Consider the following 24307-nt stretch of genomic DNA (forward strand, 5'->3'; position numbering starts at 1 on the left):
AGCCAAATGGCGCTCCTTCCCTTCCGAGCCCTGCCGTGCGCCCAAACAGTGGTTTACCCCCACATATGGGGTATCAGCGTACTCAGGAGAAACTGGACAATAACATTTGGGTTCCAATTTCTCCTGTTACCGTTGGGAAAATAAAAAATTCCGAGCTAAAAAAATCATTTTTGAGGAAAGAGAAATTATTTTTTTATTTTCACGGCTCTGCGTTATGAACTTCTGTGAAGCAGCTGGGGGTTTAAAGTGCTCACTATGCATCTAGATAAGTTCCTTGGGGCGTCTAGTTTCCAAAATGGGGTCACTTATGGGGGAGCTCCAATGTTTAGGCACACAGGGGCTCTCCAAGGGCGACATGGTGTCCGCTAACGATTGGAGCTAATTTTCCATTCAAAAAGTCAAATTGCGCGCCTCCCTTCCGAGCCTTGCCGTGCACCCAAACAGTGGTTTACCCCCACATATGAGGTATCGGTGTACTCAGGACAAATTGCCCAACAAATTTTAGGATCCATTTTATCCTGTTGCCCATGTGAAAATGAAAAAATTGAGGCTAAAAGAAATTTTTTGTGAAAAAAAGTACTTTTTCATTTTTACGGATCAATTTGTGAAGCACCTGGGGGTTTAAAGTGCTCAGTATGCATCTAGATAAGTTCCTTGGGGCATCTAGTTTCCAAAATGGGGTCACTTGTGGGGGAGCTCCAATGTTTAGGCACACAGGGGCTCTCCAAACGCGACATGGTGTCCGCTAAAGATTGGAGCCAATTTTTCATTCAAAAAGTCAAATGGCGCTCCTTCGCTTCCGAGCCCTGCCGTGCCCCCAAACAGTGGTTTACCCCCACATATGAGATATCAGCATACTCAGAACAAATTGGACAACAACCTTCGTGGTCCAGTTTCTCCTTTTACCCTTGGGAAAATAAAAAAATTGTTGCTAAAAGATAATTTTTGTGACTAAAAAGTTAAATGTTCACTTTTTCCTTCCATGTTGCTTCTGCTGCTGTGAAACACCTGAAGGGTTAATAAACTTCTTGAATGTGGTTTTGAGCACCTTGAGGGGTGCAGTTTTTAGAATGGTGTCACTTTTGGGTATTTTCAGCCATATAGAACCCTCAAACTGACTTCAAATGTGAGGTGGTCCATAAAAAAAATGGTTTTGTAAATTTTGTTGTAAAAATGAAAAATCACTTGTCAAATTTTAACCCTTATAACTTCCTAGCAAAAAAAAATTTTGTTTCCAAAATTGTGCTGATGTAAAGTAGACTTGTGGAAAATGTTATTTATTAACTATTTTGTGTTACATAACTCTCTGGTTTAACAGAATAAAAATTGAAAATTGCAAAATTTTCAAAATTTTCGCCAAATTTCCATTTTTTTCACAAATAAACGCAGAAATTATCGACCTAAATTTACCACTAACATGAAGCCCAATATGTCATGAAAAAACAATCTCAGAACCGCTAGGATCCGTTGAAGCGTTCCGGAGTTATTACCTCATAAAGGGACACTGGTCAGAATTGCAAAAAACGGCCAGGTCATTAAGGTCAAAATAGGGTGGGTCTTGAAGGGGTTAAAAAAAAATGAAATAAATTAAAAAAAATATATAAAAGTTTAAATCACCCCCCTTTCGCCTCAAAATAAAACAATAAAAATAAAATCAAATATACACATATTTGGTATTGCCACGTTCAGAATCACCCGATCTATCAATTAAAAAAAGATTAACCTGCTTGTTAAACGGCGTAGCGAGAAAAAAAATTAAAAACGCCCGAATTACGCTTTTTTTGGTCGCCGCGACATTGCATGCGACAAAATGCAATAACGGGCGATCAAAAGAGCGTATCTGCACCAAAATCATATCACTAAAAACGTCAGCTCAGCACGCAAAAAATAAGCCGTCACCTGACCCCAGATCATGAAAAATGGAGACGCTACGGGTATCGGAAAATGGCGCTTTTTTTTTTTTTTTTTTTTTTTTTAAAGCAAAATTTGGCATTTTTTTCACCACTTGGATAAAAAATAACCTAGACATGTTTGGTGTCTATGAACTCATAAAGACCTGGAGAATCATAATGGCAGGTCAGTTTCAGCTTTTAATGAACCTAGCAAAAAAGCCAAACAAAAAACACACGTGGAATTGCACTTTTATTTTGCAATTTCACCGCACTTGGATTTTTTTTCCCCATTTTCTAGTAAACGACATGGTAAAACCAATGATGTCGTTCAAAAGTAAAACTCGTTCCGCAAAAAATAAGCCCTCACATGGCCATATTGACGGAAAATTAAAAAAGTTATGGCTCTGAAGGAGGGGAGCGAAAAACGAACACGGAAAAAACGGAAAATCCCAAGGTCATGAAGGGGTTAAAGGCCTTCTTCCTAAATTACTACTTTTTTAAATAACCATGCAGAATGCTGTAAATGAAAAACAAAATATGGCTGCAGCACAGGCTAATGCATCATTAATGTGGCCAGTGATGGGCTGCTGCTTTCACAGGTCGTTAGAATAGGATATAAGGTAAAGTCTTGGAACATCCTCATCCAGAGAGGTTTTTTTCTTTATTTTGGGATTAGTCCGGTTGATGGAAATGTCACCTCACAGCTTAGAAGATATTCCTGATCTAATGATCTCGGTACCAAATATCACAAACACCTTCTCAGGCCTTATGAAGTCCATACCTCAATATGTGAAGCTGCTGTATAAGGGGGACCCAGGCATTATTAGGCGGATGGGTTTATGTTTGGTAGGAATGTATCTTTCCTGGGGGGTTTTCACCCAGAATTTGCAGGTTTTCGTGTTTGTTTGTTTTTTTTTTTTTTTTTTTAATCTGTTCTTTAATTTTGTAATTTCTGTTCTTTAATTGTTCTCGCAGGGACGGAGATTTCTCAGCTTTCTGTTTAGTTTAGATGTTAACTTCATTAAGCTGATTCATGGGACCATCAAAAATCAGCTGCATTGTTTTCCAAAGTAAGTTGTATTTTGTTTAATGTGGTTTCCTGCTTATGGCTGAATGCTTTGGCTGGCCATAGGCATGATTGGTTGTATGTAGCTACTAGGATGTCAGCTTTTTTGGAATGCTTATCATCAGGCTCATACTGAACACATCACCGCTCTAGTATTCTTCAGCCTCTTTTGGTATTGACAGTTTCACAGTCTTATCTGTGATATCATTTTCGCTCTACGAAACTAGCAGCAACTCATTTGCGTTATTACATGCTTTTTTGCACTTCATTGTTCAAATCTGCACTTTATTTTTCATTGACCACGCCAAATTTTATATGTGCTCTAACTATCACTATATGATATATTATTGATCTAACCTTTGATGTTTATTATTTATTTTTTGGGTTATTTGCACATTGTTTTTACCGTATATACTCGTGTATAAGCCGAGGCACCTAATTTTGCCACGATAAACTGGGAAAACGTATTGACTCGCGTTTAAGCAGGGTATGCATTATCCCGTAATCCCTATCCTAGTCTGCATGGCTCCATATTCCCATCCTTGTCTGCATGGCTCCATATCCCCATCCTTGTCTGCATGGCTCCATATCCCTGTCCTGGTATGCATGGTTCCTCATTAGTGATGAGCGAGTATACTCGTTACTCGAGATTTCTCGAGCATGCTCAGGTGACCTCCGAGTATTTGTTAGTGCTCGGAGATTTAGTTTTCATTGCGGCAGCTGAATGATTTACATCTGTTATCCAGCATAAGTACATGTGGGGATTCCCTAGCAGCCAGGCATCCCCCACATGTACTTATGCTGGCTAACAGATGTAAATCATTCAGCTGCGGCAAGAAAAACTAAATCTCCGAGCACTAAAAAATACTTGGAGGACCAACAAAAAAAAATCCCTTAAAATTGGTTGAGAGAGGCTACTTTCACACTAGTCCGTCGGTACGGGCCGTCGCAAACCGTCGGCCCGACGGACAGTGTGCTAAAAGTAGCACACCGTGGACAGCGGATGCAGTTTAACAACACATCCGCTGCCCATTGTGAGTTCCGGGGAGGAGGGGGCGGAGTTTCGGCTGCGCATGTGCGGTCGAAAATGGCGGACTCGACGCGCAAAAAAAGTTCCATGGAACTTTTTTGTGCCGACGGTCCGCCAAAACACGACGCATCCGTCGCACGACGGATGCGACGTGTGGCCATACGTCACAATGCATCGCTAATGTAAGTCTATGGGGGTAAAACCGCCTCCTGCAGACAACTTTGCAGGATGTGTTTTTTTCTCCTAAACGACGCATTGCGACATAGGCAAAACGACGCTAGTGTGAATGTAGCCATAGATTAGTAAGACCCAGCGGCCACGGCTGTAATCTCTGGCATACGTTCCTCTTCTGCACAAATGTACCTGAAAAAGCAGCAAAACCTGCTTTTTGTAAGTAGCTTCTTTACTGCCAAGAGAGCAGGTTTTACCTGCAGAAAAAAAACAAAACTTGTGAGCATAGCCATAAGGTGATTCTTAGAGCTCCTGTCCAGCAGACACAGATACATTGGTGTGTTTGCTGGACCCTCTCCTGTGACTATTTGCACCAACTCTACTTAAAGGGAACCTGTCACCCCCCCCCCCCCAAGTCTTTAAAACTAAAAGAGCCACCTTGTGCAGCAGTAATGCTGCATTCTGACAAGGTGGCTCTTTTAGTTCTGGGTGCTGTAACTAGAGAAATAATCCGTTTTTTAATTTGTCAGAAATACCTGCTCCTCAGTCAAGTAGGCCGGCGTTTCCCCCCTGCTTCAGACGCCACACAGCCGTCGCTCAAGTCTTCTTGGCGCCGGGTGCCACCTCCTCAGCGCTGTTTTGAAAATAGCCGGCGCCTGCGCTCTTTTTTCCTGCCTGGCGCAGGCGCAGTGATTGCTGCCCGTCTTTCCTCATATGCAGTCTCGGTGACTGCGCCTGTGCGGCCGCCCTGCTTGTGAATCCCAGCCCCGCAGTGACTTATGATTTATTCACATTGCGGGGCTGGGATTCACAAGCCTCTTCTTACCATAGAATCCTGGTATCTCCAGTATTGGATCAGGTGGACAGCAGTGTGAGCAGCCTCTTCTTACCTTTGAATCCTGGTATCTCCAGTATTAGATCAGAAAGACATGGTGAATAGCAATGTGATTTAAAAAATATTTTTGTTATATTTTGTAATGACTTCTTCGTTATTTTTCTAGGTCAGTGATGAACCACATTGCAGAAATATACTTCAGAGCCTGGAAAAAAGGATCTGGTGATATTTTAACGGTAATTTAGTCTATTTTATTTCTATTTTGGCATAAATACTTGACACCTTGAGGATGTGGTGTGTAAATGTGGAAGTTCATTATCATTTTGTGAGTTTAGCCCCTTAAAAAGCAGGCATGTTTTTTTGCTATTGCGCTTTCTTTTTTTTCTTCCCCCGACACTGTCCACTTTTTTTTAAAACTAATTTTATTGAAGATTATATTCAATATAAAATGGTTACATAATAGAACATTATTTATTTTGCCATGTGATGTTCTGGAAGTATGGTGAAATTGTAAATAAATTAAAATACAATTATACAATTGGTTTTCTTCGAGTCTTGTTTTTATGGTGTTCATTATGCGGTAAATATGACCACGCAACATGATTGCTTTTTTTAAAAACTCTTATTTAAAGGGAACCTGTCACCCCCAAAATCGAAGATGAGCTATGCCCACCAGCATCAGGGGCTTATCTGCAGCATTCTGTAATGCTGTAGATAAGCCCCCGATGTAACCTGAAAGATGGGAAAAAGAGATTAGATTATACTCACCCAGGGGCGGTCCCGCTGCTGTCCGATCCGATGGGTGTTGCGGTCCAGTCCGGGGCCTCCCATCTTCTTACGATGATGTCCTCTTCTTGTCTTCACGCTGCGGCTCTGGCACAGGTGCACTTTGTCTGCCCTGTTGAGGGCAGAGCAAACTACTGCAGTGCGCAGGAGCCAGGCCTCTCTCTGACCTTTCCCGGCACCTACGCACTGCAGTACTTTGCTCTACCCTCAACAGGGCAGAAAAAAGTGCACCTGCGCCGGAGTGTGAATACAAGAAGAGGACATCATTGTAAGAAGCTGGGAGGGACAAGATCGCGACGCCCATCGGACCAGAACCGCCCGCCCAGGTGAGTATAATCTAACCTCTTTTTCTCATCCTTCAGGTTACGTCGGGGGCTTATCTACAGAATGCTGTAGATAAGCCCCTGATGCCTGTGGGCTTAGCTCACCTTCGATTTTGGGGGTGACAGGTTCCCTTTAAGTTTTGGGAACAAAAAATAATCGGAAATTCGTAAAAAAAACCACAAAAAAAAAACACTTGGATTATTATTAGAGGCCCATAATGTTTTAAGTCATTAGTTGATTGGATTGTGTGCTATTATTTTGTGACGTTGCAACGACCATTTCCCTTCATCTTTATTACCAATGAGGTGGATTTTATATTTTGATAGCCTGGGTTTTAGGCTTCAGTTTCATTGCAAGTGATTTAGTTTTCCATGTGGAGCCAATAGCATATATTTGTTTTTATTCTAGACGATTGAACATGTCTGTATCCAGGACCTGATGCACCACGGTGTTCACTTACCCAAGAATTCTCCAGTGTGCGCCAAAGTGAGAATGGTAAGCGCCAATGTATTTCTGTTTACAGCCGTGTTATACAGTTCAACATCTGTGCTGTGCAATTACATCTGCGCACCGTCACATCGCACCAAGCTATTGCCGTTATCACATTGCATAACTGGAAGTGATGAGCTGGCCACAAGCAAGTAATCATGCTAATTTTGCCATCTAGAATTAGTGTAGTGAAAATGCTTTAAATGTTAATTTGCGTAAATTACAATAATGGCTCATTATTAATACAATTTAAGGGAATTTGGTTTGTTGGCTACAGGGATAAATTGTGAAAAGAAGCTGTCTCTCATTATACTGTACAGGATGGCATGGATTGCTTGTGGTAAAACAATTTTAACCCGCTGTAGACTACGCGATTTTATATATTTTATATACACACATTTCCTTTTTTAATTATTATTATTAATAATAATAATATTTTTCTTTCCCCAATAGCCATAACTTTTTTTTTTTCCATTGACAAAGCTATACAAAGGGCAAGTTGTAGTTTTGAATGACACCATTCTCTTTTGCATACAATGTTCTGAAAAACAGGAAAAAAAATTCCAAGTAGGAATAATATAGTGGGGGCTTTTCCACCATTATTTGTGGGGTATGTTTTTACTGCGTTCATTGTGCGATAGTGACCTGCCAATATGATTCTTCAGGTCAGTATAACTGCAGCGATGCCAAACTTATATAGTTGTGTTTTTGTTTTTATAAGTAGTTTTAAAAAAAAAAATCGCTCTTTCTGAGATCCACAGCTTAGTTAATTTTCTGTCGATGTGCCTGTAGATACACCATTTTCATTGCAAATTTTTTTAAAGCGGCTCCTCAGCAAAAATTAACATTTTTGTTTTTTGGTTTATTTTTTGTTACTGCTTTTGCCATTAAGACTGCAAAATGTTTTTATTTATTTCTCTCCCCCCCCCCCCCTTTCATCTTCACGCCCTCTGTCCCTGTAATAAAAAAGGGGAGCTGAGTCAAATAGTCAAATCTTATTTATATATACATATATGTATGTATTGCAGTATTTAGACACAATTACATTCCATGAAGGCCAGTCACAGTAGGACCGAGATGGCAGCTATGGAGGCCGTCAGGAAGCCCCTGAGTGCCATGATAAACAATTGGCCGCCTGCGATCACGTTACGTGGGACCGATAGGAGCTAGTGCACCCGTCAGTGATGGACAGCGACATTTAAATGGTTAAGCGGCAGTGATGGAAGCTAGCTGCGGTCACTTGTTGCAGCCATATCCTGGCTGTCTATCACAGCTGGCATGCCCCGGGTATGGTGCGAGGCCGCTCCATACTTCCGCACCCAACGTGTACCAGAACATTATCTTTCAGGAAGGGGCTTATTACAGTAGAGCTTATTGATGTGTGATTCTTGTCATGCATCCTTAGTAAGCTGTACACTGGCTTGTTGTTTCCTGTCATTGTCGGACCATATTATAAGGTTGCATTTCTTTTTGCTCAGATACTAAGCTATTTTCATCAGCAAAAGCTGCGTCAAGGGACAGAGGAGATGCTGTATAGACTGTACCAGCCCATCCTGTGGAGAGGATTAAAGGTGAATCTTCATTCTTTTTTTTTTTTTCCTTTTTAACTTTGTTTTTTTTATTGTTTTAACGGTTTTTGGTGAAGGCAAAGTACTGAACATTACATTGTTGTCAATGGGGAATGATGTGACACCATTTCCCAGTTCCCCGTTCTTAACATCAGGTTGTGAGCAAGGTGCTGTGATGACCCTAGCCATCATCGCCTACAATTTCCCCACTTTGCCTTTTCTGCCGATGAGGAGACCATCAGTTGCTGCATACATCCTGAGAATGGAGAGATGGGCCTCATGTCCACTGCTTTCACTTCTATGGAAGTCATGGAAACAGTCAGGCATGTTTGCAGCCTTCACACCAGATGACACAAGGGTCAGTGAACCCCTATTCTGGAGTCAGGTATTTGTCCCAGAAAGGGGATCCGCATCTGTACGACATTTGTGGCAGTTGCAATATCCAGGTTGAGTTTACCTCTTTTGCAAAGTTCCAGAACATTTCACATAATATAGCAGCGGAGCACATCAGATTGCACCTAATTTACTTTGGCTTTACTTCAGTTTTAAAAATTATGCAGCAAATTGTTTAGTTACTATAAATGAATGCAATTTTACTTGTAAAACCAAGCAACTTCGTATCAAACATCCTCTCTGATCTAAAGAATGGAGGGATTTTTAATTCTAATGTTTACTGCTCATTGTCGACCACCTCTGTAGCCTGTAAGTGGTGGCTGATCTCCTAGGCAAGGAGCACATTGCTTATGGGCACTTTGCTATATAGCTTGTAAGGACTGATCTAAATCGTGCTGAATCCGATCAGGTTTAGGGCCCTGCTCTCCTCTGACACTACAAAGGCAACGCTGCCTCTGCTCCCGGCATTGGAGGATGCACAGTTTGGGTCAGCGGCTCCTCCACGCTGCTTATCTAGCCTGTCAATAAGGAGTGCACTGTCCCCTTCAAGAAGGATGCTGGGAGGCAATGGAGTTTTGCGTTCCTGGAAAGCAATGTCGAGGCAACCCTTTTTAAATGTTTTCAGTTTTATTTTAGGAACATTATGTATAGAGTAAGACATTTGTACGTCTAAACCCCCTCATTGTTGGACATTAAGTTTGCATTACTTATTCATTTTTTTAACTTTTATCATGATTTAAAATGTGTTGCATCTTGGAAATAGGCAAGAAATGCACATGTTCGAAACAACGCTGCTTTGTTGTATGTCGAAGCCTTTCCTCTGCGGGATCCTTCTATGAGCCATGAAGAAATGGATAATAATATCCAGAAGCAGTTTGAAGAACTCTTTGTAAGTTTCTGAACACTATTGCACGAATAGAGTTAAGTTTAAGGAATGGAAAAATTATATATATATATATATATATCTCTATCTCAATCTTCATTTTGCTGTTTACAGAACCTTTTAGAAGATCAGTCACCCAATGTCCGATCTACTGGAGTTTTGGGGGTCTGTAAGATTACTGCTAAATATTGGGAGATAATTCCACCACTAATCTTGGCAGATTTTATTAAGAAACTCATTGGCGATCTTGCTGCTGATATTAACTCTGCTGAAGTACGCGCCTCTGTTTTTAAGGTAAGTTTTTTGTTTTTTTTCTATGTTCTCATTAAAAGATAAAAAAAATCCATTAATGGGAGTTTTGTTCTGCTGTGACAGGGTATTCAGTCAGCTCCTATAAGCCAAAGGGGTATATAATGTGTGGTTTCACACTTCTTTGAGAATAGTTCCTTTTATGAAGATTTTCCCACAATATTTTACTCTTTGGGGCAACAAGCACTTAAAGGACTTTAGCCTCTGGTTGATTAAGACCGAATTCACATATGTGTGATACATGGACGGATCACAATACCTGTCTCAACCATGACTTTCTATCATATGAGACAGTTGGGTCAGAGATCCGCCCATTGTGCTCTGTGTTACGATCCAAGCACAGTCCATGTTTGGCATGTCTGATTTGGGCCTAATTGTCATGTATTCAATAAAGGAATCTGATCCCGATACTCATGTACACAACATGCTCTGGAAGCAGATTTTCCTCCATGTTATGACCACAGGCAGAGAAGATAGTTCCATGTTTGTGATGGGTACCTATAAGCCTGTTTTATCCCAGCTTTTTGTAACTTTTGAAAACTACACATTTTTATATTGTAAGCAAAAATAAAATTGATGCAAGAAGTAGCCATGTCCAATTTGTGTAATATATTCTTTGCATCAGTTTTTTTTTTTATTTTGGCAGGAAGAAAGCGTGTCAGGTGTTCATGTAACTTGTTTTCTGCAGGGAAAAGATATATATGAAAATGTAAAAAAAAAAAAAAGTATGTAAACTTGAATAATATGTACCGTAATAGTCTACAATATTATAAAAACTGAGCTTTTTTTTTTTTTTGCAAATTTTTGAGGTTTCAAAAGAAAAGAATTTCACGTCATAATTAAAAGCTTGAAGAGTCCATGAAAATGACTGTAATCACATTATTCAAGTACCATGTACTTTTTAGTCACCACAAATCTAATTTACATAGGAATAATCTTTCATAGAATGGGCATGACAACAATAGTCTTTCATATAATGATTCTGCAGCTCTCTAGTCAGCCTGACAACTTTTTTTTTTTTTTAACCCCTTCATGACCCAGCCTATTTTGGCCTTAATGACCTTGCCGTTTTTTGCAATTCTGACCAGTGTCCCTTTATGAGGTAATAACTCGGGAACGCTTCAACGGATCTTAGCGATTCTGAGATTGTTTTTTCGTGACATATTGGGCTTCATGTTAGTGGTAAATTTAGGTCGATAATTTCTGCGTTTATTTGTGAAAAAAATGGAAATCTGGCGAAAATTTTGAAAATTTTGCAATTTTCACATTTTGAATTTTTATTCTGTTAAACCAGAGAGTTATGTGACACAAAATAGTTAATAAATAACATTTACCACATGTTTACTTTACATCAGCACAATTTTGGAAACAACATTTTTTCTTGCTAGGAAGTTATAAGGGTTAAAATTTGACCAGTGATTTCTCATTTTTACAACAAAATTTACAAAACCATTTTTTTTAGGGACCACCTCACATTTGAAGTCAATTTGAGGGTTCTATATGGCTGAAAATACCCAAAAGTGACACCATTCTAAAAACTGCACCCCTCAAGGTGCTCAAAACCACATTCAAGAAGTTTATTAACCCTTCAGGTGTTTCACAGCAGCAGAAGCAACATGGAAGGAAAAAATGAACATTTAACTTTTTAGTCACAAAAATGATCTTTTAGCAACAATTTTTTTATTTTCCCAAGGGTAAAAGGAGAAACTGGACCGCGAACGTTGTTGTCCAATTTGTCCTGAGTACGCTGATACCTCATATGTGGGGGTAAACCACTGTTTGGGCGCACGGCAGAACTCGGAAGGGAAGGAGCGCCATTTGACTTTTTGAATGAAAAATTGGCTCCAATCTTTAGCGGACACCATGTCGCGTTTGGAGAGCCCCCGTGTGCCTAAACATTGGAGCTCCACCACAAGTGACCCCATTTTGGAAACTAGACCCCCCAAGGAACTTATGTAGATGCATAGTGAGCACTTTAAACCCCCAGGTGCTTCACAAATTGATCCGTAAAAATGAAAAAGTACTTTTTTTTTCACAAAAAAAATATTTTAGCCTCAATTTTTTAATTTTCACATGGGCAACAGGATAAAATGGATCCTAAAATTTGTTGGTCAATTTCTCCTGAGTACACTGATACCTCACATGTGGGGGTAAACCACTGTTTGGGCACATGGTAAGTCTCGGAAGGGAAGGAGCGCCATTTGACTTTTTGAATGAAAAATTATCTCCATCGTTAGCGGACACCATGTCGCGTTTGGAGAGCCCCTGTGTGACTAAACATTGGAGCTTCCCCACAAGTGACCCCATTTTGGAAAGGAGACCCCCCAAGGAACTTATCTAGATGCATAGTGAGCACTTTAAACCCTCAGGTGCTTCACAAATTGATCCGTAAAAATGAAAAAGTACTTTTTTTTCACAAAAAAATTCTTTTAGCCTCAATTTTTTAATTTTCACATGGGCAACAGGATAAAATGGATCCTAAAATTTGTTGGACAATTTCTCCTGAGTACACCGATACCTCATATGTGGGGGTAAACCACTGTTTGGGCGCATGGCAAGGCTCGGAAGGGAAGGCGCGCCATTTGACTTTTTGAATGGAAAAGTAGCTCCAATCGTTAGCGGACACCATGTCGCGTTTGGAGAGCCCCTGTGTGCCTAAACATTGGAGCTCCCCCACAAGTGACCCCATTTTGGAAACTAGACCCCCCAAGGAACTTATCTAGATGCATAGTGAGCACTTTAAACCAACAAGTGCTTCACAGAAGTTTATAACGCAGAGCCGTGAAAATAAAAAATAATTTTTCTTTCCTCAAAAATGATTTTTAGCCCAGAATTTTTTATTTTCCCAAGGGTAACAGGAGAAATTGGACCCCAAATGTTGTTGTCCAGTTTGTCCTGAGTACGATGATACCCCATATGTGGGGGTAAACCACTGTTTGGGTGCATGGCAGGGCTTGGAAGGGAAGGCACGCCATTTGGCTTTTTGAATGGAAAATTAGCTCCAATCATTAGCGGACACCATGTCGCGTTTGGAGAGCCCCTGTGTGCCTAAACATTGGAGCTTCCCCATAAGTGACCCCATTTTGGAAACTAGACCTCCCAAGGAACTAATCTAGATGTGTGGTGAGCACTTTGAACCCCCAAGTGCTTCACAGAAGTTTATAACGCAGAGCCATGAAAATAAAAAATATTTTTTCTTTTCTCAAAAAATTTTTTTTAGCCCTGAATTTTTTATTTTCCCAAGGGTAACAGGGGAAATTTGACCCCAATAGTTGTTGTCCAGTTTCTCCTGAGTACGCTGATACCCCATATGTGGGGGTAAACCACTGCTTGGGCACACGTCGGGGTTCGGAAGGGAAGTAGTGACGTTTTGAAATGCAGACTTTGATGGAATGCTCTGCGGGCGTCACGTTGCGTTTGCAGAGCCCCTGATGTGCCTAAACAGTAGAAACTCCCCACAAGTGACCCCATTTTGGAAACTAAACCCCCAAGGGAACTTATCTAGATGTGTGGTGAGCACTTTGAACCCCCAAGTGCTTCACAGAAGTTTATAACGCAGAGCCGTGAAAATAAAAAATCATTTTTCTTTCCTCAAAAATAATTTTTTAGCCCGCAATTTTTTATTTTCCCAAGGGTTACAGGAGAAATTGGACCCCAAAAGTTGTTGATCAGTTTCTCCTGAGTACGCTGGTACCCCATATGTGGGGGTAAAGCACTGTTTGGGCACACGTCGGGGCTCGGAAGGGAGAGAGCACCATTTTACTTTTTCAACGCAAGATTGGCTGGAATCAATGGTGGCGCCGTGTCGCGTTTGGAGACCCCCTGATGTGCCTAAAAAGTGGAAACCCCTCAATTCTAACTCCAACACTAACCCCAACACACCCCTAACTCTAATCCCAACCCTAACCACAACCCTAACCCCAACACACCCCTAACCCTAGTCTTACCCCTAATTCCAACCCTAAGGCTATGTGCTCACGTTGCGGATTTGTGTGGATTTTTCCGCAGTTTTTGAAAAATCTGCAGGTAAAACGCACTGCGCTTTACCTGCGGATTTACCGCGGATTTCCAGTGTTTTTTGTGTGGATTTCACTTGCGGATTCCTATTATGGAGCAGGTGTAAAACGCTGCGGAATTGCACAAAGAATTGACATGCTGCGGAAAATACAACGCAGCGTTTCCGCGCTGTATTTTCTGCACCATGGGCACAGCGGATTTGGTTTTCCATAGGTTTACGTGGTACTGTAAACGTGATGGAAAACTGATACGAATCCGCAGCGACCAATCCGCTGCGGATCCGCAGCCAAATCCGCACCGTGTGCACATAGCCTAATTCTAACACTAATTCTAACCCTAATTCTAGCCCTAAGTGCAACCCTAGCCCTAAGTGCAACCCTAAGTGCAACCCTAGCCCTAAGTGCAACCCTAAGTGCAACCCTAGCCCTAAGTGCAACCCTAAGTGCAACCCTAGCCCTAAGTGCAACCCTAAGTGCAACCCTAAGTGCAACCCTAAGTGTAACCCTAAGTGCAACCCTAGCCCTAAGTGCAACCCTAAGTGCAACCCTAAGTGCAACCCTAGCCCTAAGTGCAACCCTAGCCCTAAGTGCAACCCTAAGTGTAACCCTAAGTGCAACCCTAGCCCTAAGTGCAACCCTAAGTGCAACCCTAAGTGCAACCCTAAGTGCAACCCTAGCCCTAAGTGCAACCCTAAGTGCAACCCTAGCCCTAAGTGCAACCCTAAGTGCAACCCTAAGTGTAACCCTAAGTGCAACCCTAGCCCTAAGTGCAACCCTAAGTGCAACCCTAGCCCTAAGTGCAACCCTAAGTGCAACCCTAGCCCTAAGTGCAACCCTAAGTGCAACCCTAGCCCTAAGTGCAACCCTAAGTGCAACCCTAAGTGCAACCCTAGCCCTAAGTGCAACCCTAAGTGCAACCCTAGCCCTAAGTGCAACCCTAGCCCTAAGTGCAACCCTAAGTGCAACCCTAGCCCTAAGTGCAACCCTAAGTGCAACCCTAAGTGCAACCCTAGCCCTAAGTGCAACCCTAGCCCTAAGTGCAACCCTAAGTGCAACCCTAAGTGCAACCCTAGCCCTAAGTGCAACCCTAAGTGCAACCCTAGCCCTAAGTGCAACCCTAAGTGCAACCCTACCCCTAACCCTACCCCTAACCCTACCCCTAACCCTAACCCTAATGGAAAAACAAAAATAATATTTTCTGTATTTTATTATTATCCCTACCTATGGGGGTGATAAAGAGGGTGATTTATTCACTATTTTTTTTATTTTGATCGCTGTGATAGAACTTATCACAGCGACCAAAATGTGCAGGAACGAATCTGCCGGCTTGCAGATTCGGCGGGCGTACTGCGCATGCGCCCGCCATTTTCCAAGATGGCGGCGCCCATGAAGCAGACGGCCGGACACCGGGAGGGACATCGGAGCTAGGTAAGTATGGGGGGGTGGGACCGGAACACGGGGGGGGGATCGGAGGACCTGGGGAGCGGACAGGAGGACCGGGGGAGCCGACAGGAGGGAGGAGGGGAGCGGAACGGAGATCGGGGCAAAAAGGACGACTGGGGGGGCGATCGGTGGGCTGGGGTGGGGGCAGATCGGGGTCTCCAGCCATGGCAGATGCTATTGCAGCATCGGCCATGGCTGGATTGTAATATTTCACCATTTTCATAGGTGAAATATTACAAATCGCTCTGATTGGCAGTTTCACTTTCAACAGCCAATCAGAGCGATCGTAGCCACGGGGGGGTGAAGCCACCCCCCCTGGGCTGAAGTACCACTCCCCCTCTCCCTGCAGATCGGGTAAAATAGGAGTTAACCCCTTCACCCGATCTGCAGGGACGCGATCATTCTGTGACACAGCATATGCGTCACAGGTCGGGAAGGCACCGACTTTCATGACGCATACGCTGTGTCACAGGTCGGGAAGGGGTTAAAGATGAAAAGTTTATCACTGTTATTTGCAACGTATGTGTGTGTATGTATGTATAGCTAATATATAAAGCTGAATGTGTGTATGTCCGGGATTGGCATCTGAACCGTCGCAGCTACAGCCACAAAATTTTGCACAGTCACACGTCTGGACCCCGAGAGCGTCATAGGCTATGTTGTGAGGTGAAATTTTAACCCCGCGCGTTCCAATTCACCAAACAATTTTGCCCCTATCTACATAATGGGGAAAAAGTGAAGGGAAAAGTGTTGGAGGAAAATTGACAGCTGCCAGATGTGAACAAGGGGGACTTAAAGAATGAGAGCGATGGCGCCAAAGAGTATATACTGTACAGTTGCTAAGGTGGGGCCCCGACATGGGATAATCACCACACCACCACGGGGATATGACCACACACACAAACTGCGCCACACACTACCACGTGCTTGAACACATATACGACCCTCAGCACACATTTCACCACACACCAACCTCGCCACGTAAAAGTCGAAACACAAAAGTCACCACTCAAAACTCGCCACGCGCAAAACTCGCTACATGCAAAACTCGCCATATGCAAAACTCACCTCATGGAAAACTTGCCACATGCAAAACTTGCACACACAGAAAAATTGCCACATGCACAAAAGTTGCAACACATGCTAAAGTTGCCTCACACAAAACTTGCACATACTCAAAACGCACCACACATAAAACTCGCCACGCGCAAAACTCGCCATGCACAAATCTTGCTGCACACAACTTGCTACACTAACCTGTCACATGCAACTCGACACACAAAATGTTGCTACAAGCATGTCGCCACACAAAACTCATCTCACAAAAGTCGCCACACGCAACTCAACACACACAACTTGACACATGAAACTCGCCCTAAAACACACACAAGTCTGGTATTATCCTTCAAAAATAAAAATCTGATTTAAGAAGCAGACAAACTACAAGAGCAACAAATGTACCATATAGGAATCCGGCAGCTGTCAGTCACATGACCTGTGTATTATGTGTATGTGTGAGCTAATATACACTCACCGGCCACTTTATTAGGTACACCATGCTAGTAACGGGTTGGACCCCCTTTTGCCTTCAGAACTGCCTCAATTCTTCGTGGCCTAGATTCAACAAGGTGCTGGAAGCATTCCTCAGAGATTTTGGTCCATATTGACATGATGGCATCACACAGTTGCCGCAGATTTGTCGGCTGCACATCCCAAAGATGCTCCATACAAGGCAGGATGGATCCATGCTTTCATGTTGTTTACGCCAAATTCTGACCCTACCATCCGAATGTCGCAGCAGAAATCGAGACTCATCAGACCAAGCAACGTTTTTCCAATCTTCTACTGTCCAATTTCGATGAGCTTGTACAAATTGTAGCCTCAGTTTCCTGTTCTTAGCTAAAAGGAGTGGTACCCGGTGTGGTCTTCTGCTGCTGTAGCCCATCTGCCTCAAAGTTCGACGCACTGTGCGTTCAGAGATGCTCTTAGGCCTACCTTGGTTGTAACGGGTGGCGATTTGAGTCACTGTTGCCTTTCTATCAGCTCAAACCAGTCTGCCCATTCTCCTCTGACCTCTGGCATCAACAAGGCATTTCCGCCCACAGAACTGCCGCTCACTGGATTTTTTTTCTTTTTCGGACCATTCTCTGTAAACCCTAGAGATGGTTGTGCGTGAAAATCCCAGTAGATCAGCAGTTTCTGAAATACTCAGACCAGCCCTTCTGGCACCAACAACCATGCCACGTTCAAAGGCACTCAAATCACCTTTCTTCCCCATACTGATGCTCGGTTTGAACTGCAGGAGATTGTCTTGACCATGTCTACATGCCTAAATGCACTGAGTTGCCGCCATGTGATTGGCTGATTAGAAATTAAGTGTTAACAAGAAGTTGGACAGGTGTACCTAATAAAGTGGCCAGTGAGTGTATACTGCCAGGGGGGAGGGCTTCCTGTTGGCTGGGGATTTATCAGGCTGCCAATAGCAACCAATCACAGCTTCTATTTTGCTACAGTTAATTAATCTGAGCTCTGATTGGTTAATATAGGCAACAAAGACATTCTCAGTATAAGGCTATGTGCACACGATGCAGATTTGGTGCAGAATTTTCTGCACAAAATCTGCACAAAATCTGCATCTTCTGGCAGAAAACCTGCGTTTTTTATGCGTTTTTAGTGCGTTTTTTGTGCGTTTTTTGCAGTGCAGTTTTTTTAGTGCGTTTTTTGTGCGTTTTTAGTGCGTTTTTTGTGCGTTTTTTATGCTGATTTGTCAGCTTAAAATAAAGCTAAATAAAGAGATTAAAAAAAATAAAAAATTACGTGATGTCATTTCCTAGTCCAACCTCTTCTCAATCTCCATTTTGGAAAGCCATAACCACTTTCTGACAGGCCTTACCATGAGTGCTGGTAATGAAGAACACAGGGAAGAAAGTAGCCCACCGCATACTGAACAGCATGTTACTTCTGTGCGGATACGCAGGCCACAACGCCTCCAGATGATTGGGGTTTTACTGGAGTATCTGAACCAGCAAAGATTGCAGGTAAGGCTAGGTTCACATTAGCGTTGTGCGGCGCAGCGTCGGGCGCTGCAGTGGTGACGCATGCGTCATGCGCCCCTATATTTAACATGGGGGCACATGGACATGTGTTGCGTTGCGTTTTGTGACGCTTGCGTCTTTTTTGGCGTTTTTTCGCATGCGTTTTGACGCATTTTCGGCAACGCATGCGTTCATTTGCAGAAATGCAACCTGTAGTAATTTCTAGCGGCGTTTTTTTCCTGCAAAAAAACGCATGTGTTTATTTGCGGCAAAAAAATGCATTGCTGTCTATGTAAACGCATGCGTTTTTAAGCACATGCGTTTGTTTGCGTTAAAAACGCATGCGTTTTTATAGAAAAAAAAAAAACAGAAAACAAACTGAAAAGCCACCCACCACCATCAAGGTGATAAAGGGATCCAAACCCTAACCCTACCCCTAACCTCACCCCTAACCGTTTAATGAACATTTTCTGACATAGTGCCACGTATTTCAGTCACATTTAATGAATATTTTCTGAGTCATAGTGCCACGATATTTAAGTGCCACGATATTTAAGTGCCACGATATTTCAGTGCCACAATATTTCAGTGCCACGATATTTCAGTGCCACGTATTTCAGTGCCACGATATTTAAGTGCCACGATATTTCAGTGCCACAATATTTCAGTATATTCAGATATTTCAGTGCCACGATATTTAAGTGCCACGTATTTAAGTGCCACGTATTTAAGTGCCACGTATTTAAGTGCCACGTATTTAAGTGCCACGTATTTAAGTGCCACGTATTTAAGTGCCACGTATTTAAGTGCCACGTATTTAAGTGCCACGATATTTTGGTGCCACGTATTTAAGTGCCACGTATTTAAGTGCCACGATATTTTGGTGCCACGTATTTAAGTGCCACGTATTTAAGTGCCACGTATTTAAGTGCCACGTATTTAAGTGCCACGTATTTAAGTGCCACGATATTTTGGTGCCACGTATTTAAGTGCCACGTATTTAAGTGCCACGTATTTAAGTGCCACGTATTTAAGTGCCACGATATTTTGGTGCCACGTATATAAGTGCCACGTATTTATGTGCCACGTATTTAAGTGCCACGTATTTAAGTGCCACGATATTTAAGTGCCACGATATTTAAGTGCCACGATATTTCGGTGCCACGCATTTAAGTGCCACGTATTTCAGTCACGTTTAGGATTAGGGTTGATATTCATAGCCTAGAGAGGGGCCATGGATATTGCCCCCCCCAGCTACAACTACCAGCCCGCAGCCGCCCCAGAAATGGCGCATCTCTAAGATGCGCCAAATCTGGCGCTTAGCCTCTCTCTTCCCACTCCCGTGTAGCGGTGGGATATGGGGTAATAAGGGGTTAACGTCACCGTGACATTGTAAGGTTAACCCCAGTTAATAATGGAGAGGCGTCTATAAGACGCCTATCCATTATTAACCCCTAAAAAAAAATTGGCGTGGGCTCCCGCCCAATTTTCATGTCCAGAAAGGGAAAGCCAGCGACTGCAGGCTGCTAATTTGTAGCCAGGGAAGGGGTTAATCTTCCCAGGCTATGAATATCATCCCACAGCTGTCTGCGTGGCCTTACTGGCTATTAAAATAGGAGGACCCCAGAAAAAAAATGACATAGGGTCCCCCTATATTTTATAGCCAGAAAGGCTACGCAGACAGCTGCGGGATGATATTCATAGCCTAGAGAGGGGCCATGGATATTGCCCCCCCCCCCCCCGGCTACAACTACCAGCCCGCAGCCGCCCCAGAAATGGCGCATCTCTAAGATGCGCCAAATCTGGCGCTTAGCCTCTCTCTTCCCACTCCCGTGTAGCGGTGGGATATGGGGTAATGAAGGGGTTAACGTCACCTTGACATTGTAAGGTGACGTTAACCCCAGTTAATAATGGAGAGGTGTCTGTAAGACGCCTATCCATTATTAACCCCAAATTACTGAACACAAAAAAAAAAGAGACAGGAAAAAGTATTTTAATATTCTAAATTTTACCATACTTACAAATCCCTTGATGATCTGTAGTCTTTTCCGACGTAGTCCATTAATATCGAGTGTCCCACGACGATCTGCCATGGAGAACAGCCACACCAGGAGATGTGACTGCTCTCCATGGCTGCCAAAACACACTGACAGGAGCAAAAGCTCCTGCAGTGTGCCTGCGCATGCGCGCGAGTTTACCGGCGTTCAATGAACTCCGGGACTCTCGCTTTACGACACTGCTGAAAAATTTTACAGCAGTTCAATTGCCGTAAAGTGAGCTCCCGGAGTTCATTTAGCTCCAGGAAAAGAACGGGCAGCTCCGATACACTGCAGGAGCGATTAACTCCTGCAGTGTATCACCGGAGGACGTCGTGGGACAACCTATTAATGGATTACGACGGAAAAGTTGTTTTTTTTTTGGGGAGAAGAATGATCGAGGAAGGTGGCCTTCGGGGACGTATGTGGTGAGTATGTACTACATGTTATATGTGTGTTTGTGTTTTTAACCCATTGTAGTCAGTCGCCTGACGATGGGACAACTCTCCCATCATCACATTTCGATGGGAGCAGTAGTCCCACCCGACGAATGACTACAATGAGTCACTACTGACAGACTGACTGACAGACAGACACACACACAGAGACACTATACATACCATTTCTACCATACGCCTCACATCGATCCCCATCCGACTGTACGACTCCATTTTCGCTACACTCCGCCCACTCACTTCCTCCTCTGACGTCACTTCCGTCTGCTGCGGTTTTGACACCCAAATCCGCATAAAATCTGCAGATGGTATATACATCTGCAGTTTTTATGCGGATTTGACCCACAGAATGGGAGTCAATGGGTGCAGAAACGCTGCAGTTCTGCACAAAAGAAGTGACATGCACTTCTTTGAAATCTGCAGCGTTTCTGCACGGATTTTTCTGCACCATGTGCACAGCTTTTTTTTTTTCACATTGATTTACATTGTTCTGTAAATCACAGTGCAGTTCTGCAGCGTTTCTGCTGCAGAAAAAAACGCTGCAGAACTGCACTAAATCTGCATGGTGTGCACATACCCTAACAAAGCTAATATATGTTGTGAAATTCTTCTATTAGCTTAGTTTTTGCCTTTTAATAATTAAATTTCTATCTATTTGTTTTGTGTTTTTTTTTTTGTGCAGAATAAATTTTTGTTAACACATTCTATTTTGCTAACAGCAGTCATCAACCCGGGCGAAGCCGGGTAGTACAGCTAGTGTGTGTGTGTATATATGTATATATGTATATATGTATGTGTATATATATATATATATATATATATATATATATATATATATATATATATATATATATATATATATATATATATATAAAATGTTCGTGCATATACAGTATATGTATTTGTAACAAAATCGAATTGTGTACAAATTGAACCCCATATGACATATTTTCCCTCTTATTCCCTATTATTGGAATTCAAAGGTATCCATCTAAATGTTTTGTGTTTTCTTCTTTTTTTCTAACGTTTTAACCCCTTTCTGACATGTGACGTAATAATACGCACATGTCGGATTCCCCCTTTTTGGTGCAGGCTCCGGCGCTGAGCCCGCACCTTTCCGGGCACTTGACAGCTGAGCTATACAGCTGACATGTGCCCGCAACAACCAAGGGTGGAATCACTATCCACCCACAGTTATTAACTAGTTAAATGCCACTTTCAATCCTTGACAGCGGCATTTAACACTCTCTTACAGCACGTCTCAGACATTTGTGGTTGTCATTGCCAGATTGCTATGAGCGCTGCCCCGTGGTCGGCGCTCATAGCAAGTGAGCATTCCTGCTACAAACAGGCGATATGATCATCGCATGTGTGTAGCAGAGGCGATCAATGTACTGCAGCCTCTAGGCTCCCATGGAGACTATTGAGGCATGTAAAAAATGTATTTAAAAATATAAAATATATATATATAGAGAGAGAGAGAGATATTCAAATCATTCCAAACCCCCCTTCGCCTCATTCAAATTAAAAAGAAAATCAAATATACACATTTGGTATCACCACGTTCAGAATTGGCCTGTCTAAACAGCGTAACATGAAAAAATTAAAAACGCCAGAATTATGTTTTTTGGGGTTTTTTTTTATCGCCGCTACATCGTCGCGGTTACATGACCGTGATGTCATGGCAGGTCCTTCTCGCATAGCATCCTTGGCACCGGAACCTGCCGCTTGCACTGCCGAGGACAGCGCGCGACGTCGGAAGGTGAGAATAACCTTTTTTTTATTATTATTATTATTATTATTATTTGTAACATTAGCTCTTTTTACTATTGATGCTGCATAAGCAGCATCAATAGTAAAAAGTTGGTCACACAGGGTTAATAGCTGCGTTAACGGTCCGTTACACCGCGGTCCGTTAACGCTGGCATTAACCCTGTGTGAGCGCTCAGCGCTGACTGCAGGGCAGTAAAGCAGCGGCCATTTCGCTGCCAGACTATGGCCGTCGCTGATTGGCTGTGGCAATGGTCGTGGGCGTTTTGCCACGACCAATCAGCGACTTGGATTTCCATGACAGACAGAGGCCGCAACCAATGAATATCAGAGACAGACAGACGGAAGTGACCCTTAGACAATTATATAGTAGATTAGCCCTGTATCTGCCATCCTAGACATGGCACATTCTCTTTAAGTAACATACTGTAATCTTTGTAACAGGTTTTCAAAGTCCCGTATATACATGATTAGATTTTTTTTCTTCTCACACGCAGTGTATGCTCTATCTTTTGGAGAACAAGTTGAGTCATCCGTTATTGGAACAGATGCTGCCAGTACTGAAAAACAGTCTCCACGATCATTCGGAGAAGGTCCGTGTGGCTTTTGTTGAAATGCTGATAAAGATAAAAGCCCTCCGAGCTGCTAAGGTATTGCATTATTAATTAATTACATGTGGTTCCTTAATGTACTTTCGGCTGCTAACATATAAAGCCAAGGTTTAGGGACAGAAACATAAAATGAGTGTCTAGGCCTCTAAATACAAAACAGGTATAGTAATAGGAGCTTGCTGCGTACTTTAGCTACTCCCTAAAGTGGCCATTACACAATACGAGCATGGTATCTTTTATGCCGATGTCTAAGTAGGGGATATATTGCTTAGTATCAGAACGCAGACTGCTATAATTATGTTGGAAAAAGTTAATAAGCACAGAAATTGTGATTTTGGACCTAAAACTGGAATATGATAGATACTTTAAAGGGATTGTCCACTACTAGGACAACCCCTTCTTGAACTAAATGTTCGGCCCTGATAAAATAATAAAGCCTATACTTTCCTCCCGTGCGGGCACCTTTCCCGCTGTCTCAGCACTCGCGGTATTGGGGTTGTGATGCGGTGGATTCTCACGTGATGCCCATTGCCCAATCAGCACTGACGTGACTGTCTCCGCCTTCGGACAAACTGAACATGAGGAGGAGGTCCGCGCTGCAGCTGATCTCTGGCTTCCTCTTCATGTGCAGTTTGTCCGAAGGTGGAGACAGTGATATCAGCGCTAATTGGGCGCCGATGTCACAGCACCGCATCACATCCGCGGGACCGCAAGCACACACATATTTATCTTATAATGTGTCGTCTGATACTGTGTGTGTGTGTGTGTGTATGTATATATATATATATATATATATATATATATATATATATTTTATGTGGGGAAAAATGCTGCAAAGTAAGAGTGCTTTAAAAAATAAGTGTTACTAGTATGCATTTTGTTAATTGATAAAAATAAATAAAAATGTGGATGTCGCTTGTGCAAATCCTTCTGTCTCCTCATATAATCCCAGACAGACTGGATGATGTGGTGGTCAGGCTCTGTGGGGCCATATCTTCACTTCCAGGACTCCTTGTTCTTCCCTATGCTGTAGATGGTTATTAGTGACATTAGCTGTAGGTATGGGTCACATTCTTGCTGCAGAATAGATTTGGGGCCAAACAGATGCCTTCTTGATGGTATTGCATGTTGGATAAGTATCTGCCTGTGTTATCCCATCCCCACAACAGCAGCAAAGAACGAAAGGATCCACAGG

The 24307-nt window shown here is 42.6% G+C and overlaps 1 protein-coding gene across 1 annotated transcript in view; it reads left to right on the plus strand.

Annotated features, from left to right (window-relative positions):
• NCAPG2 (non-SMC condensin II complex subunit G2) overlaps positions 1 to 24307 on the plus strand; it is a 91876-nt gene that overhangs the window by 33785 nt on the left and 33784 nt on the right. The window contains exons 7-13 of the mRNA XM_077268567.1: positions 2868 to 2962; positions 5161 to 5230; positions 6513 to 6599; positions 8072 to 8164; positions 9318 to 9443; positions 9552 to 9731; positions 22999 to 23151. Of these exons, the coding sequence (XP_077124682.1) occupies positions 2868 to 2962; positions 5161 to 5230; positions 6513 to 6599; positions 8072 to 8164; positions 9318 to 9443; positions 9552 to 9731; positions 22999 to 23151 (804 nt within the window). The remainder of the gene's footprint in view (positions 1 to 2867; positions 2963 to 5160; positions 5231 to 6512; positions 6600 to 8071; positions 8165 to 9317; positions 9444 to 9551; positions 9732 to 22998; positions 23152 to 24307) is intronic.

The sequence above is a fragment of the Ranitomeya variabilis genome, chromosome 6, assembly GCF_051348905.1.
Source record: "Ranitomeya variabilis isolate aRanVar5 chromosome 6, aRanVar5.hap1, whole genome shotgun sequence".
Taxonomy (NCBI): domain Eukaryota; kingdom Metazoa; phylum Chordata; class Amphibia; order Anura; family Dendrobatidae; genus Ranitomeya; species Ranitomeya variabilis.